This window comes from Tursiops truncatus, chromosome 3 (genome assembly GCF_011762595.2).
Source record: "Tursiops truncatus isolate mTurTru1 chromosome 3, mTurTru1.mat.Y, whole genome shotgun sequence".
Lineage (NCBI taxonomy): Eukaryota > Metazoa > Chordata > Mammalia > Artiodactyla > Delphinidae > Tursiops > Tursiops truncatus.
Genome location: NC_047036.1, coordinates 124,984,990 through 125,003,643, shown reverse-complemented (window position 1 = coordinate 125,003,643; position 18,654 = coordinate 124,984,990). Strand labels below are relative to the sequence as shown.

General features: G+C 49.2%; 1 protein-coding gene across 6 annotated transcripts in view; it reads right to left on the bottom strand.

Moving 5' to 3' along the window:
- Positions 1–18,654, bottom strand: part of ABLIM3 (actin binding LIM protein family member 3) — a 178,959-nt gene that overhangs the window by 45,687 nt on the left and 114,618 nt on the right. For all 6 annotated transcript variants that reach the window (XM_073801864.1, XM_033853388.2, XM_073801865.1 and 3 more), the window contains 3 exons: positions 18,177–18,303; positions 14,381–14,474; positions 7,482–7,569 (listed from right to left, as the gene is read on the bottom strand). In XM_073801864.1, coding sequence (XP_073657965.1) covers positions 7,482–7,569; positions 14,381–14,474; positions 18,177–18,303 — 309 coding nt within the window. The remainder of the gene's footprint in view (positions 1–7,481; positions 7,570–14,380; positions 14,475–18,176; positions 18,304–18,654) is intronic.

The window sequence follows — 18,654 nt, the reverse complement described above, 5'->3', positions numbered from 1 at the left end:
CTTGGCCACTGGGAAATCTTCACCATATATGAGGCAATTTATGTATTATTTAGTGTAATATTCTTAAGACGTTCCAATCCTGGTTACATCGTTCACTAGCGGCATCGTCTAGAGCAAGTCAGTTACCTCTCTGTGCTTCAGTTTTCCCATCTAGAAGATGGGATGATTACAGTACCTGCCTTGTACATTTGTTGTGCGGATTCATGAGTTAATGCACGTAGAGCACTGAGAACAGTGTCTGCCAAGAGCAGGCACTATGTAAGCGTAGTTGTTGTTGTTATTATCTCCTGTCCCCTACCCAAACCCCCTGTTTGCCAAGATCTAGTTTGGGTGAGGGGAAAGGAGTAATGGAGAGACTTGAAGGTGGTGGGTGGTGTTTACTCTCCTACTCCCAGAGCAGAGGGCTGGCTGGGCAGGTGGAGTCACTGAGCAGAAGCTGGGCTTAGCTGCCGGCGCACCCTCCTGGAAGGTTGGGCTGGTGCCCAGGGATGAGGCACCACGGGAGAAGTGGAAAAGACCGGTTTGCCTGGACCTGACATGATCAGGTGGGCTTGAAGCTTAATAAAGAGCTTAAGGGAGAAAAGTGCTTGGCTACTGTGATGCTGGTTACCATGAGGATATCAGGCAGGACAAGCAAAAGAGAATGGCAGTCCCGAGATGCCCAGTAATTCACAGGATACTACTAATAACAGTTAGGACCATAATTCAAATGTATTGAGTGCTTCATCTGTGTCAGGCACTGAGTATTCTTATTATTCTTATTGTTATTATTATAACCAATATTTAGAGAGTGTCTGTGCCAGGCCTTATGCTATGTACTTTATAACAATGGTAATTGAGTAAAAAATAATAATGATCAATAACATATGCTGAGCCCTGTGCTAAGTGTTATCAATAATGATGGTAATATTGACAGTAACCAGCATTTATTAGTCATGGCTCAGGGGGAATGGCCATTTCTACACGACTGGGTGTTTATCATGAGCTTGCACTGGTGGAGCTGGTGGCGCCAGGCTCTATGCTAAGCCTTTCCCATGCATTTGCTCATTCAGTCCTCACTGAGCCTGCTGACATAGGCCATGGTTGTCACCGTTTTCAGAGAGGGAAACTGGGGTTCGGGGAGCTTAGATGTTTTGCTTGCTCGCCCATCGCTGTCTCCCTGCCCTGGCCTGGGTGTGGGCATGCAGCCAAAGTCAGGCTCCTTGGAGTCTCTGGGGCTTCACTGTGCCCACGGTGCCCAGGAGCTGGCCGTGCCCTCCTTCCCCTGACAGGGAGGCAGTCAGTCTGGATCAGGAGAGCATGAGGCCACGCACAAAAAGGAGCAGGGAGAAGACCCACTTGCTGCCCCCGTGGGCCCCTCAACCCGGCTGTGCTGCTCCTGGACTCTCCTAAGTTCTGTGAGCTCATCAGTCCCCTTTTACCCAATGCTGCTCGAGCTGAGTTCCTGCCACCTAAGAAGTCCAGACCAATAAAACATCTCATTGAACTAACACCCAAGCATCTGACAAGTTCCTGACTTGCCCGGCAGGCAATTTTGTTTCCCAGAAAAGAGGAAGCAACCAGGGAAACTGCTACTCTGGACCTAATTCTGACCAACATGGACAAACTGGCTGGTGAAGTAGATGTGACATGTAACCGGTGAGAAAATCGCCACGCTGTCTTGAGTTTGTGGCGTGAGGAGCAAGTTGGAAACAGACTATCTACATACAAACCTTAAGCTACTATGCTGTAATATTTTCTGTATGATTCAAGATGTTTGGTAACCCTAAAAATCTAAAACAAATTTGCAGCTCATCAAAAATGAAAATGCACTCTGTTTAAAATGAAATATGCTTCGAAGACTCAGACTTGAGGAAATGTCAATTTAGTTCAGTTAACAGGCTACATTTGAAGAGTCTAAAATTATGTAGCAGGATTGGGGAAACAGAAGATTTAAAGTTTTTAAGCATAACTCCTACAACCTAAGCTGTCAGTAGAGAGATCCAATTTAAAATAACAATGTTAAGCTACTAAATTATAGCACCAATATTACGTTAGTGCCTTTTAAAGTGTGGTTTGACGAGATGTGGAGATGATGACTGAGGGCTGGTGTCCACAGTCCGTAATGATGGGCGGCACCTCTCTTGAACATCTGTCAGCTCAGGGCACCTCTTATGAGGTACTTGTCAGAGGGAAATGAGGCCTCGGCTAAATACCAATGGCTTCTCCACCTGAGCCAGAAAGACACACCTCCTGGTACCAGGACCTTATATCATCTAAACTGAAGAAAAAAAATATATGGTCTGAAATAGAGTCAGTTATACAAGAGAAGGCTTTGGTGTAATTATCAAAGAAGCTTTCAGGGCTCTGTTTTGGATTTGCATTAACCCAGAACTAAAGCTTTTCACTTTATTTTGGGCCATGGACAGCTCTGAAAAGTTGATAAAAGCTACAGACCCTATCCTTAGAGAAACACACCATATGCAAAATCTGGCAAGCAATGCCAGGGGGATTCATCAAATTCAGAAGGGCAATTATGAACCACAGGCTAAGAATCCTGATAATAAATGGAAAAAATTGCCTTTAACAAACCAAGCAAGACAGGCCAGCTAACCTTGGCTCAGGGATATAACCTGTCTATGAATGGCTTTTAGTTCACAGGGTTGTGAGGATAAAATGAGATACTGCATTTAAAAGTAAAGTGCTTGGCACATAGTAAATGCTCAGCATATATCAGCTGGTGGCATTTATTATTATTATTATTAGGACCTACAATTTGTTACAATACTTTTCCTTAGCAGCAAGATTTGTCCTAGGATCTCATAAATAATTTCCTGCCTGGTAGGTTTTAATTAAATATACAAATGAGAGCAGAGACTTATTCGAAAACATACAGCTTAAATCCTATGTTTCCAGTGTTATGCTCTGTCTCAGGTCCGCAGAATAGGAGTGCATTTAGTGTAGACAGAAGGAGAGAAAAAAGCCTACCTTTCCTTTTTCCCGGGTACAGGCACATTTAGAACAAGAGCAAAATCTATCTCACAAACCACATTTTGGGTTTAGAAAAATTCCCACAGATCCAGCAACTGTAACCTTTGTGATATTTGCATAAGTTTTGCCCTTAACCTGCAGCATTTTGGTTAATATTTTGCTGCATAAAATCAGTGACCTAATTTCCTGGTGAAGCCCAAATGAAGGGTTTGGACAATAAACAGATTAGAAATCTGGCAACTTTACAAAAACAGAGTCCATCAGAAAGCCATTACATAGCAATTAAAACACAAACAAACTGACCAAAAGAACCTCCTGAGGCTGGTTGCCAGTTACATAGTATGTCCGGCCACGGGAATGACAAGACAGGGTTTGTAAGATTTGCAGGCTTCCTAACCCACTCTCTTGTGTGCACGTCGCTTTGTGGGGCACTTGGCATCTTCACATTCGTCCTCCCCTCTAATATTCTTGAGGCCCTTGTGGAGAACGCTTGCTCTCTGCGCAGCGGGTATGTGGGCCTGCCTCGGTTTCTCCACCGCGTTAATGCTTCCTGCCCTGTGGGCCTTCGCACCTGCTGTTCTCTCTGCTGCCACACTCTTCCCTCCCCCCCTCAGGCTCCCACCTCCTACTCAATGTCAAGGTCTTGGCTTGCAATTTCCCTTCCTCGGCATAGCCCCTCCGGGCCTCCCAGACTAGATGAGGAGCCTTATAACATACTCCAGTTACTCTCAAACCTCCCCTTCACAGCGTTCATCGCAGCTTGTCACTGCGTGTTTGCACTTCTGTTTGATTAAAGTCGGTCTCCCGCTACTGAGAGTAAACTCCACCACGGAAGCAAGCACCCCTGCCTCGTTCATTTCAGGGCGCCTGGCACAAACATGCCCTCCGTTTGAGTGGATGAATGAAAGACGGTGTAATTATCCTTATTTTACAGGTGAAGGAAGAGACCTCAGAGAAAGAAGTTACTTCTCAAGGTCACAGCCCATTAGCAGAAGTGCTGGTGCTTGGACCCAGGTGTCCTCCTGGCTGGTTCTCACCACTCCTATGCTGCCTGGAAGGACAGTTTTCTTGCCATTTCTGGGGAATATAATTTTGAGTCTTGGTACCCCTGCCTGGAGAGGGCGTCCAAGGCAAACACAAGGCCAGCTTTCAGTGATAGCAGAAACCCCTGGTGGCTTCCACCCCTGAGAAGCCCACAGCCCGAGTCAGCATGACTCTAGCAGCGGATGGCCTGGACCCCCTCATTCCAGGATCACTCAGCATCCCTCGAGGCAGGTCCTTGAATGCCCTACAATTACTCCCACTCTCCCAGAAGCCCGGGTTGGGGTGGGGGGTAGGGATGGGGATAATTAAGGAGGGGGGTGACAGGCCCTTCTTTATCACCAAGAATGTCTCCACGTCCTGGAGGCATTTCTGCTGAAGGTTTGATTGTGCGTTCTCTCTCATGATGACAAAGCTACCCCATCACTTAACTCTTTCAGCATTCTGTGAAGTTCTGGTCCAAAGCAGGGCTTAGAAGATACTGATACATGAGGATGTGAGCCCCAGGAGAGCAGGGAACTTGTGGGACTTGCTCACGGCTACGTCTCTGGTTGTTAGGACAGCACTGGGCACACAGGCGGTGCTCAACAGGTATCTGCTACATGAAGGAACTAAAAGCTTTCTGTGTGTCAGGAACTTACTATATTGCTATATTATAGGGACTGTTACTAGCCCATTTTATGGCCTAGGCAATAGGGGTTTAGAGAGTTAAGAGATTTACTCAAGGTCAAAAATTACTAAACAGTGGAGCCAGGATTCAAAGCACTAAATGGGCGATTAGGATTGGTAATTCAGGCAGTAAGGGCAAGACCTTGATTTCTCGTGATATGAACATGAGAGCAGTTTCAACACTAGGAAATATCTTCATCAAAGAAGGGGGAGAGGAATTCATGCAACAAACTTTCAGACCAAGCACAAAGTCCAGATTCTCAGGGTCCATGAAGGTACCACACAGTTTGCTGAGACTCATGTGGGCTTCCCAGCATGTAATTGCATGTTCCTGCAGCAGGAACCACTCAGGGACCCAGGCACTGAGGGATCAGTGCTCATGGAAAGGGGGAGGCCTAGTCCTTCAGAGATCAGAGTAGCGGGCAGGGCTCGGGTCTCAGGAGGCAAGATGGGGAGAGCCCTGGAGTGGGAGTCATAAGGCCATGTCCCCCTTTGCCCCCTGTACCCTTGAGCTCTCATGCAAATCTCTTCGTGTCTCTGGGGCTCACTTTCCCCATCTATACAATGAGGGCTGTTACTTTACAGCCTAGAGTGACTCCTGGGATCGATTCACCTCTAATACCTGCAAGACTGTACATACAAGTAAGTAGCTGTAGAGTCTCACAGCATCTTAGAAATGGTCATCTCGCTCAGTCCAACAAAGGAACCCTGCTCTAACCCTCCTAGGAGGTGGCATGAGATTCTGCTGAATAGCTCTAGGCTGGTGGTTCTCAACCCAGGTTGATTACGCCTCCTGGGGGACAGACATGTGGCAACGTCTGAGATATTTTTGGTTGTCGCAATGAGAAGGGGTACGTTATTGGCATCTAGTGGGCAGAGGCCAGGGATGCTACCAAACACCCTGTAGTACACAGGGACGTCTCCACACGGAAAGATTATCTGGCCCCATATGTCAACAGTGCTGAGGTTGAGAAACTGGCTCTAGGCAAAGGGGATTCATTACATGTTGAGGGAACTCCTGGCATGGGCATGTGTGGCTAGGACAAGCTTGATAGGAACATATGCTCCTTGTAATGGCCCCCCTGACCTTCCATCTGCCTTGTGGGGAAACTGGGAGGAAGGTTTCTCCCCAAGAAATGCCCTCCCCAAGACGGCTATTCAAACAGCTGCGGATGGCTAGTACAGCAATTCAGCCAACAGCGATCACCTGTAGAGTGAGCGCATGTGGGTCAATGCCAGGGCTGAGGGGCCAACGTCAGAAGCAAGGTTCTCAGGGAGATGGCCAACGGCTCAATGCAAGCTGGAGGGGACCAGGTGCAAACAAAGGGCTGAGGGGGTTGCAGGAGGAGGGACTAGTGAGTTGTGGGTGGGGCTGGGGCCATTTGGGGAGTTTCTGAAGTGGGCAGTGCCTAAACTGAGCCTACAATGGTAGGCGCTCCAAAGTAAGGCACACAGGACACAGTGTTCAGGACGCAGGTGAAGAGCATCTACTCGGAGGCACCAGGACCATGAGATCATCCGAGGGGCTGAACACCGTCCCTGCCACAAGGTCCAGCCTGGCCAGCCCTGCCCACCTCCCACCTCATCTCTCACCTTCTGGCTGCACCCGGACACACTGGCTCCTCTTGGTCTCCCACACTTGCCATTTCCTCACCACCCCCCCTGCCAGAGGCTGGCAGATTCAGTGCCCTCAGGTTGGCGAATCCCATCCCTCCCCTCTTTGCCCAGTTAACACCCACTCGTCCTTTGAACCCCAGTTCCCAGCCCACTGTCAGGGAACCTTCCCTGCTGCCCTCCCCACCCCGTCATGTGCTCTCACAGTCCCACACTCCTCCCCTTCGTACAGCTGCTCACAGTTGACAGGTATTTGTGTGACTACTGACCATGGTCCACCTCCCCCCTGGACTACAGGGCAATGGAGGTAGGGTTGAGGTTGGAATTCACTGTGGACCCTGGTGCAGAGCCTGCACCTGGTGGGGGCTCGAGAAAGAGTATTTGAATGGACGAAGGAATGATTGGAAGTTGGCTTGGGCAGCTGAAGTGTTGAGTTTGTTCAAGGCAGTTTGAGCCCTCAGTGAGAAGGTCTTAACTCCTAGGCTGAAGTGTGTGTACCTCACGGGTGAGCAGGGATGGGCCCTGGAGACCTCTCGAAAGGGCTCTGCCGAGAACACTGTAATGCCTGGGAATGATGGACTGGGCAGAGGATGGAGGACTGAGCAGCACCTGGGGACTAATTAGGAGACTGGTGCGAGGATCCTGGCGTCAGAGGGCTGGACCCCGGGAAGCGGCAGAGGGAAAGCAGCTCCGATTTGCTTCTTGGAGACTCTTGGTTCCCTCCCATTCCTTTTGGTGCATCCTGAGAGTCTGTGGGAAGACTAAGCAGCAGCCCGGTGGGATGCTCTGAGATGGGGGGGAAGGGATGGGAGAGGGAGGTGGGGGTGGGGGGGCTGTGATGGTGCAGACACTCTGTAACTCAGACATCCTCCTGTTCTCTGACCCCTTGGCCCCAAGCAGCTCAACCTCCCACCCACTGGCAGAGCCAGGGCAGTCTGCTCAGAGAACTGCCAGGGAAGCAGGCCAGCCGAGCAGCCGGTGGAGGCACACAGGGACAGAAGGCAGATTACACGTCACTTCACATTAGCCACACCGGCAACTTTCCCGAACCACCCAGAGAGGGGCAGATGAATCACAATTCTGAGGACAAGCCAAAAGCACAGACAATACTGAGATGGAAGGAGACCGTATCTCCTTTCTACTCATGAGGGAATAGGAATGCCTTACAGAGGGTCAGGTTTGCTCACCTGTGAGGTACATCTCCTCTCCTTCGGTGAACATCTGGTGGCAGCGTACACATCTGGCACAGGTTGGGTGGTAGTGCTTCCCTCCTGCCTATGGAAATAAAAAGATAAAAGAGGTCAGAGCTGGGGCTGCCATCCAGTGGGGCAGGTTGGGTTTGAACATTTCCTAACTCATTAGTGTTGACGGCATCTTCATGGCCCTGAAGCTGGTTGGGAGTCTATGCAGGGGAGTCCAGAGCAGTCTAAAAGTTCACCAGAAGCTTGGTGATTCCATACCATGCGTATCTGATGGCATTCAGGGGACTTCCCTGGACACCTGTACTTCTATTCCAGCAGTGAAAGGGCCATTTGAAGCCCACTGGTCCTACCTCCTTATTTCCAGATGAGAAAACAGCCTTACTTTGAGGACATCCCAGCATGTCCCCAAGAATGAGCCCTTACCACCAGAGGTACCTGACATGGTTTTAAGTGGCACAGAGACCTTCGGTTTAATGACACTGGATCTGTGAAAAAAAAAGATGTCCTTTTTAATCCTCTATCAATTCTTCTGACTTTTTCCAAGGAGAAAGTACCAGTTTGGTATAGTATGTCTTTAACATCTATCCAAAAATTAATAATCTACCTTTTTTTTTTTTTTTTTTTTTTTTTTTTTTGCGGTACGCGGGCCTCTCACTGTTGGGGCCTCTCCTGTTGCGGAGCACAGGCTCCGGACGTGCAGGCTCAGCAGCCATGGCTCACGGGCCCAGCTGCTCCATGGCATGTGGGATCTTCCCAGACCGGGGCAAGAACCCGTGTCCCCTGCATCAGCAGGCGGACTCTCATCCACTGCGCCACCAGAGAAGCCCACTAATCTACCTTTTTAAGAATAAGAACAGATGTGAGGCTTGGAGACTCCACTAGGGCTATATTTTCTCAGTCACTGGCAATATGGCAAGTGATCCTGGTTTTCCTGTTATATTACATAAGTTTTCTTGTGTGTAAAGGAACCAACTTGAAGATAAGTTATAGCATTAAGTAAGAATGAGCACACGAGGCTCATAGGCATGGAAAAAATTGTGAAAGTGCCACACTTTTAGGGCTCAGTGGACAAACAAGGGCACCCACAAAGCCAGGACCTATTGGGGAGTCTCTGACCCTCAGGCAAGTCCCATGACTGCTGTACCTGGGAATCTCCACCCCATCCCCAGTTCACCCCAGTCTGACTTTGGTGAGCCCCCTTCCCTATTCCCACTTTCCTTCCCTACCCATTATTTCAAGTAAAAATGGAAATGATGTGCAGCTGAGAATTCCTCTCTTGGGGGAAGAAACAACCCTCGGAGAAGGCTGTGACTCAAGGTCCCACTGGAAGCCAGGAGCAATGTTGGAGCTGCTCCCTGGAGGGCCGGTCACCAGCCCAGTGCCCACTTCCAGGCCGACAGTTCTGACACTGCGGTCCCAGCCAAGAGGACCTGGCACATGAGGGCCCTTCACTGGCAGCTCTAGAACTGCTATATGGGAGGGGCTCGGTGCAGCGATTGGGTTGGAAGGTGGGGCTCATTTTGAAGGTATATGTTGCACGTTACAGCAGGGTTTTATTGGGGGGGATATAACCTGGGGGAAATTGATGGATACTGGGATGTTGTTAACGGCCCCCCCAGACATCACTTGGTCTGATGTTAACGGGTTCCTTCCAATTCAAAAAGTGTAACTGTATAATGCTGAAGGCTTCTCCCTGAATCTTCTGGGGGTGGGGGAGGGTTGGTTGGGCACGGACTTATCTATTCTGGAGAGACTTGATTTATTCTAAAAATTTAGCAAGAATGTGGAAAGGGCAGATTTTTTAAAAAGGAAAAAAAAAATCCAAAATCCCTTTTTTTCAGTCTTGGTTGTTTGCATGGCTCCCACCAATGACAGAATGTTCTTATCATCACCAAAGCAAACTGCGTTCAAACTTTGGAAGGAGCCTGCTAATTTTCCCAAGCTGAGATGTCGTGGGATTGATTCTCCCATACCATGACAAGGATAATCGTTTTAAATAGTAGTCTCTTCCTACTTTGTGTCTCTTTATCATTTCAATTATAGACCTGTTTCTAGGATGGCAACAGCACGATGGCAAAACTGAAGCTGGCATCTTCCTAAATGTCACGCCCCAGCACCCCACTCCAGCCGCCAGAGGCTTTGTGCCCATCTAGCAATCCTGCCATGAATGGCACTAGAAACCACCTGAGGGAGTGGGGAAGGGAGGCTGCAGAGCAGCAGGTACCAGCAAAAGGAAAACCAAGTCAGTGGGATAAGATGAGACATTCTGTCTGTTAACAAGCCAAAGTCTAGAACATAGTGAAGAAAATGGCAAAGAATCAGTACCTGGAAAATGGGGCCCTACTGGAGAGGTCTGAAAACCACAAGCAAGGTTAGGCAAGGCAGCACAGGGACACAGGGCTGTGGTTCTCCTTGGAGAGGACACAGACCAGGAAGGAAGGAGTGTGACTGGCGCTCAGCACGTTGAGGTCTGTCACTGAGCAGGGGTTGTGGGGTGGCCTGGGGAGGGAATGGGAAGGGGAAATGGAATTTAATTAAGTGCCTATTGTGTACCCAGAAATGCACTGGGCCTCGCAGTGGGCAGCTGTTGCTTTGGCCTGGCAAATATCCTTCCTCCTTCCTCCTTCCTCCAGAACTAGCATCAAGCTTTTCCTTGCTGGGATTGACTACCCATTCCCCATGTCAATCCATGTGGTTATTCCAGCTCTGTGGTCACAGCTACTGGTTTGGAGATGGGCCTGAGATTCTCCAATGAGGGCCAGTCCCAGGACGCTTGCTGAGCTATTAGGAAAGAGAAAACTCGCCTTCCATCGGAAATGCTGGCTGATAGGATGTAAGCCTAGAGCAATGGTGTCCAATTTCCCCATCATATAGAAGAGGCTTCCTGAGAATAAAGCCAACACAGAAGAAAGTGGCACCAAGAGGGCAAGATATTCCAAACGCATTTGTTTGAGTGCTGGATCCAGCTGTGCCTGAAGTAAGAACTCCTCCTGGGTTTTTATTATGGGAGCTGATAAATTTCCTTTTTGGTCTGAGCCAGCTGAGTATAGTCTCTGTACTTGCAAGCAAAAGAGTCCTGACTAGCTATAAAGGAAAAACACACTCCTGTGTTGGTCCCTTACTCTCAGACTACTACCATACTCATAGCACTTCTGACACCAGCTATGTGGGTGTTTTTTTTTTTTTCTCCCACACCAAGCAATTCTCTATGACACCAGCTGGGTGTCCTATAATTTAATTTATTCTGACACTCTACTCGGAGAGAACGTCAGACCCCACAGGTTAAGGGCTCAGACCCACAAGACTGTCTGCCCCCAACCCCAATTTAGATGCCAATCATAAGTCCCAGGTTGTCACCTGTATTTCTTACTGACCAGCTATAAATCAGCGTTCCCATGACCCCCATCTTGGGTTTAATAATTTTCTAGAATGGCTCACAGAACTCAGGGAAACAGTTACATTTACTGGTTTATTACAAAAGGATATGATAAAGAATAGAGATGAGCATCCAGGTAGAAGAGGCACAAGGTATGTGGGCAGGGGAATGGGGCATCAATGCCCTCTCACTGTGCACCGCTCTCCCAGAACCTCCACCTGCGCACCAACCTGGAAGCTCTCTGAATCCCGTACTTGTGGGGTATTTACGGAGGCTTCCTTGCATAGGCAGGATCCATCACTAACTCAATTTCTAGGCCCTCTCCCCTTCCTGGAGGATGGGAATTGGGGCTGAAAGTTTAAACTTCTAACCATGGCTTGATATTTTTCTGGTGACCAGCCCCCATCCAGGAGCCCACCAAGAGTCACCTCATTAGAACAAAATATGCTCCTATCCCTCAGAAAATTCCAAGCCATTTAGGAGCTCTGTGTGTAGGAACTGAGGTCGAAGATCAAATGTTAGAACAAAATATGCCCCTAGTGCTCTTATCACTTAAGAAATTAGAAGGATTTTAGGAGCTCTGTGCCAGGAACCAGGGGCAGAGACCAATATATATATTTTCTATGATTTCACATTGACATATCTACTAGGAGTTAATAACAGTAGTATTCTCCATTGATAGATAAAGACTCTAATAAGACTGAGAGGAAGTGACTTGGTTAAGGTTTCATGGCTAGAAGTGATAAAACTGGAATCTAAGTCTGTTTCACTCCAACTGTGTATTTTCATACATCGCACTGCCTCAAAGGCCCTGGGTAGCTGAGAGCTGTTGGCATCTGTGTGGGATACGGGAGCCACTCCACTCTCTGGAGTCCCAGATTTCAGCTCTGTCTTTACTAGAAATTCTGCATGTGACCTGGGAAAAGCACCACATGTCTTGGGGCTCACTTTTCTTATATGTAAAACGAGGAGGGTAAACTAGTTGATGGCTAAAAGTCTCTTCCTGCTCTAAGGAAAAAAAAAAAAAATCAACACGCCCAAGATGCTAACGGAGCCTCGTACAAATGTAATCAATTGAAACCCAGTCACAAGAGCTGCCCAAGAAGAGAAGGCTCTCACATGCTAAATGACAGTAACATGCCAGGGAAAAGACAGCCACCGACACGATTTCAGAGCAGCTTGGAAATGTTGGGACAAATTCCCGTCTACCGCCCTGGCCCTGCGTGTAATCGAACTCTCTTCCTTCTCGAACGAAAAGTCTGCTTTTATGATCTCTCGTGCCACTGACCCTTTACCCCACCGCAATGTGGATGCCCCCTGCCCACAATCCTGCAGACCCAACAAATGGTTCTCCTGAAGGTAACCTTGCCCCACACCTCACAGCTTTTCCTCAGCCGGCACATCCCTACCTGCTCTGTAGAATCTGCCCAACACCCTGACTGACTCTCCATCTTTTCCGGAGCTCTGTCCTCTCATCACCCCTTCCCAATCTCCCCCCACATGCCGACGGCTGCACCTCATGCTCTGACAACTTCTCAGCCCCTTCTGCCCCCTGTAAGCAGCCACTCCTCAAGGCTGCTTTGAGCCCACTTCTCTTCCTCTCTCAGAAATCCTGATGACTCCAATGGTGCCGACTATTATTCAAATCCTAGCATTTTTGAGACTGGTCCCTCCAGGCCTGAGCTTTGTCCCTGAGCTCTGATGCACATTCTCACTGTCCTCTTGAAACCTTCCTGGAATTTCAGCTACACCCCACCCCAAAGAGAACTCGGTATGTTTCTGCCCAGATCAGCTTCCTTCCCTGCCACCCCTAGTTCTGCGGATGGTGACACCAGACTTCCTCTCACCTGGGCTTGACACTCTGGTTCAAGTTTTGGCCTCTTCCCTTTGATGGTTACGTCTACAAGTTGCCCCATGGTTGCAAAGCTACTGGAATTCTACTTCCACAGTGTTGTAGACAGGGTGGTTGCCCCTTCCACTGCCACTGTACCTCCCGAGTCCTTCCTGGGGGGTCAAGGGCTCCTCGCTGGTCTCCCACTTCCAGTTTCTTTCCTCTAAATTTAGCCCATGTACATCACGTTATCCTCCCTAAGATGAAGCTTGAAGCAGGTCACTTCTGCTTGGCCTTTCTACAACACCCCTGCCCCTGTTGCCCCGTAAATGACAAACTCCTCACCCTGGTACCAGGCCTTCAGAAACCTGGGCCCAAACCCTCCCTTTGTTTCTGTTTCATGCCTTTTCCTCCACATCTCACTCCTACAGCTCCTTGGAAATGTCTGATGGTTTATCCACTCTGTGCATTGGTTTATCTTATTCTCTCTGATTCCCTACAATCTTGTAAAAGCAATCTTACTACACTGCTCTTTGGTTTAAAATTCTCCAATGGCTTTCCACTGCACTTGCTAGAAAACAGAAACTTCTAAACAGGTCTACAGAGCTTTATGTGACATGCCCTTTAGGATATACTCCATCCTCCTCTAGTCCTGATTTACAGAACTCAGGCACACTGGCCTTTTTCTCTGTTCCCTGAAAGGGTCAAGCTCATTCTTCCTCCAGCTCTTCACATGGCAGCTTCCTGCTCATCCTCAGGGCTCAGCTTCAATGCATCTCCTCAGAGAGTCCATTCCTGGTTGCTACACTTTCTCCTGCTGAGCTGAGATGCGGCTGCAGAAGCCTTCTCAACACACAGCTGACTCCAGGTAACCACACCGACTGGCCAGATTAGTCAGAATTAATGATTCTGTTCGCAAGGCCTGACCCAGTCTGTCGTCCCTCAGTCACTGTCACATGAGAAAACTGCGGCCTAGAAAGGCAAAGATACCCCAAATCTGGGCATGAGTTAGCACCCAACTGTTTCTACTCTTAGGCTACTGTTTTTCATTTGCACCAAACTCTTTCCTGTTTCTGGTTCCTCAAAGTGGGTGGTCCCAAAGCATAGGAAGACAGCTTCCTGGGCCCACAGGGTGTGGGAGGGAAGGCCAGGAAGGCCAGCGAACGAGGGCCCAGGCGAGGGCTCAGGCAAGGGCTCAGCAATGGTGCTGCAGGTTGTCTGTCATGGCAGAGCGAGCTGTGTATCAGAGGTGGAGAAGAGCTGTTGCCATGGTGATGGACCAACCAAAGAAGGGCTTAGGGAATAGGCTGCTAGACAAGCTGGTTCTTAAATCAGCACATTACCAAATGCTTAAAAAATAAAGCAGGGTTGGGAAGAAAATCATAATTGTCACTCCCCAGTAATCGAGCTGGGTCTAAATCTAGAGAAGCAACTGATATTTCCAACACAGCATTTTTGGAACAAGGAATAATTTCGTCCAGCTCCTCATTTTGGGGGTACCCAGAGAAGATATCTGCTCAAGGTTACGTAGCAAGCTAAGCTGGGGTAGAGAAAACGGGGGAGGTAGAGGCTATGGAAAAAGGGATGTGGGGTGACTCTCCCCTTCCTCAGGGATGACTTTTTGGAGTCACAGGCCATCCTGCCCAAACATCTTCAGAGTTCCTTGTACCCACTCACCTCCAAGACCCTGCCGCTGATGTATCGGTCACAAGTCTCGCACTTAATGCCAAACTGGGAGTGGTAGTCAGACTCGCAGTACGGAACGCCATCCCTGCAAGAGGAAATCCACACAGGAAGAGGAAGTTAGGGGGGTTTACGGGGGTGTCACGTGGAGCTTCCCAGACCTGCGGGCAACTGTGACTGGGCCAAGATTAGAAGCACTCAGGGAACTGTTAAAAATGCCAATTCCCCAGACACCCTTCAGATATACAAAATCAGACGATTCCTGGGATGGGGGGATCCCAGGGAACCTGCATCTTGACAAACTCCCTGAGCGTGCCTGGGAACCACCGGTCTGCTGCTGGCTGTGAGTGTCCCTTTTCCACTCTTCTTCCTCTCCCTCCCCACAAATTCTCCAGACCTACTTTTTCCTTTACCCCAAATGGCTCTTTTAAAAATTCATTTAAAAATAAAATTTTATTTTATTTTATTTAGAATAGGTAATATTTGCATTTGGCACATTACAGAGGCACAAAGGGGAAAGCCTTTATCCCCCTCTCAGCCTCTGCCAGTTTCCCTTCCAGGAGGTCATCAATATGATCAGTCATCTGATTGTGCCCCTGGATCAGTAGAAAACAGGAACCCCTTCTCCCCCGACCACCTCCTAAGTGCTCTATTCTTGCCCAGTGCTGATAACTTATTGGGCAGTAATAAGATTACTGTTAGTTATTCTTATACGACCCTCTACTACTAATAGCCATTGATATTTATTGCTTGGTGTGTGTCAGGCCCTCTGAGGGTGTTTTACATAGGTTATTTCATCTAATCCTTGCAGCAGTCCTATGAGGTTGGAATTATCAGTCTCCCCAGTGTATGGATGAGAAAACCCAATTCATATGACCAGGAGCTGGTTCAAACCCAGACGGTCTGGTTTCTCCCAGGTTGTCCTGAGAATTAAAGGACATGGTTCCAGCGTGTCCCAGGGCTCAGCACAGCGCCCGGCCTAGAGTGAGTACTTGGCAAATGGCAGCTAGGGGAATCCTCATGATTGCTGAGGGGGTCTTTAAGGAGGACGTTTGGGGCTCAGCTTTCAAGGGCCCATGTGGAGATGGCTGGAGCATCAAAGAGCTCAGCCCTGCTCCAGCCCTGCCTAGCTCTAAGGACCAGATCTGATGACATCTCTCTGAAGTGCTGATGCCATCTTTCGTACGCAACAGAACTCGCTCACACACACAGAGGCCTAAAGAACAGGCATGTCCAGGCTGCTGCCCTGTGGGCACTGCTAGGAGCCCACCCTGGGCAGCAGAGCCGTCAGTGTTTCCTGAAGGAGAGTTGGCAATGAGGACCCGTGCTCAGCAAAGTCACCAGGTGAGACTGTTGTCTGTGGGTCCACGAGACAAGCGTCCCCTTCCCCCAACCCTTCCACACTGTGTGGGGATGGGCGGGTGACCCTGCAGGGGGATAGTCATTTGTCAGGAGGCGGGCACAATGAGCCAGAAAAATTTGGGTATAAATGCCAACACCTCCTAATTTGGACCCATGAGGTTGTGAGGCCTTCGGGAATTTGAAATACACATGATTCTAAAAAGACGCAGATGGTAAAAATGAACATTAACCGGGTACTGATTAGGTACAAAGCACAGATCTCTGAGCCCTGACACAACCCTATGAGGCAGGTCGTCTTCTTAGCCCTGTTTTTATAAATGAGGAAACTGAGACTCAGAGAAGTTGGGTCCCTTGCTGAGGTCAAGTGGGCTGGGCTTCTAACCTGGGCATCAACGCCACAGCCAGGGCCTCTAAGCATCTGACACTCTACTGGCAGATGGATGAAGAGCCCAGGGTCCGGCTGCAGAGGCCCAAGGCGTGGTGGGCAATCTGAGCTGGACCTGCTTGCGAGGAGCTCTGAGCAAACCCTTACTCCCCCAGAGAATTTGGACTGAGGCTCACAAACTCAAGGACTCCTGGCTGGCAACTCACCAAGGGCACTCGTTACTTGGCGGGCACAGAGGTGCATGCCAAGCTCCACTAACATGGCCTTCAAAGCTCTCGGGGCTGTGACCTCAGCTCAACCTCTGCAGCTTTGGACTTCACCTGTGCACACACCCGAGTTCCCACAAACTGGATGGATGTGTCCAGCACCTCCCTGCCCTTGCCCAGGCTGGGCATTCTGCCTACAAGCTTTCCTTCTTTACATTTTCAAACCTTATACCCCTTTTCAAGGTCTGGCCCAAATATCACCATCTTCCATAAAGCTCTCATATATTCCAGATTCCACTTCTGCTAGTTAGAAGTGAATAGTCACAGCCCTTCCCTTAGACCTCTGACACAGACAAGGGTCGTCTAGCTAGCATCTATCTCCCTTTCTGCCAGCAGCAGTACCTCGCCTGGGTTTTCCTGGGAACCACCCCTTCGCACTCGCAGTTACGAAGAACTCACAAACAGCTGCTCTCTGGCTCGAGGGTTGAGATCCTCCTGGCCAGTGATTGGTCAAGAATGGGCATGTGACCCACCGGTGGCCAAATCAGAGGCAGCTGTGGGACTTTTGCTGGAGTTCTTGGGAAAGAAGCCTCTCTCTCTCTGCCAGGTTTACGAAGCTGCTAGAATGAAAGCCTGGAGCTGCTGGTGATCATCTTTGCTACCATTTGGGGAGGGCCTGCTTGAGAATGAAACAAATGCAGAGGAAGGTAAAGCTGAGAGGGAGAGAGAGAGAGAGTACTAATGACATCTTTAAGCCCTTGGATTCATCCATACCAGAAGCCAGAATGCCGCGGCCTTCCCATTTCTATGAGTCAGTAAACTCCCATTTTTGCTTTTTAAGGGAGTTTGAGTTGGGTTTTCTGTCACTTATGATTGGAAAGGTCTTAAAGAACAGAACTTCTCTTGAGCTCTCAATCACGTATCCCCTGGGGGCACAGTTTCTTATGTATATAGCTTATCTCTCTTATTTTTTGATAGCAGAAACCATGCATGCTACAAATTTACATGCTCACTGTGTCCTAGCATCGGGCCAGAGGCGATACCTGAGAAGTGTCTGGATCATAAAGTGTCAAAGCTGTGAGGGTCTGTGGCCCTAATTCTTTTTAGGTACTTGAGTATGTAAACGTGGTCACAAGGGCCTAGCACAAGGGGGCTTGTCTAGTGCTCAGTGTGTAGGCTGGGCCATCTTCCCTGACAACTGTGTGTCCATCATCTCTTATCTCAATTCATTCAACAACTGTATTGTTGACTATGGGTTGGGCATTGTGCTACACAGCAGCAGAGGATTAAACAAGTCCCGCCCTAGTGAGGACAGGCACTAAATATAATCATTGGAGCAAATTACTTACTGCCTGAGACAGTTTCTACAGCTTTTCAAATGGGGATAAATATCTCATGGGGGTAGTCATGGGACTTAATGTGATAATTCGTGCACAGCAGTTAGTACATTCCTTGTCCACAATAAAAGCTCAATAAATGGTAGCTAGTATTATTAACCTTACTAAAAAGTTAACATGGATAAATATACAATTGCAAATGGTGTTGGCCTGTATGAAGGAAAAGAATAGGGCAGAATGAGGCCAACTCTGAGGAGAGGGTGTGGGACCCGAGACCAGAAGGGAGGAGCAAGCATGTACGGAGCAGAGAAGAGTATCTGAGGCAGAGGAAGCACCGCGTGAGGGCCCAAGGTGTGTGGGGTGCTGTTTGCGGCCAGAGTGTGGTAGCTGGATGGAAACAGAGGGAGATGCTGCTGGGGACTCAGGCAAGGGTCATGTGCAGCCAGGTCTGGGAGCATGCAGAGGCCAGGCGGGCGGGGCGGGGAGGGGGAGAAACCCACTTGCTGATGTACTCCCCGGTGAGGATGATGCTGCAGGTCTGGCATTTGAAGCAGCTGACGTGCCACTGCTTGTCCAGAGCCAGGAGTGACTGGCCGTGCTTGATCTCCTCCTTGCACCCAGCGCAGTCTGCAAAGACAAGAGGATGTGCTGAGCAAAGCATCCTGGGCCCCTAGAGTCCTGCCATCATCGCACACCTGAGTCAAGGAAACCCCTCCTGGAATGCCAGCTTTTCCACAACTGCTCCCACCCTGGCACTGGCACCTGTCGAGACTCTGCCAGGTGAGGGAAAGGCCAGCGGAGCCCTGGCCTCTTGATAAGTGGTCTTGGTGTGAGGGAGAAAGACAGCCCTCCCAGGGTTCCTCCAGAAAGTTCCCTGCTGGTCATCCTGACAACTGTTCATCCAGAATGGACCCTGCACTGCTTCTGCTCTCGAGTTGCTAACTAAGCTCATGCAAGTCTCTGTGACCCAGGGACCTG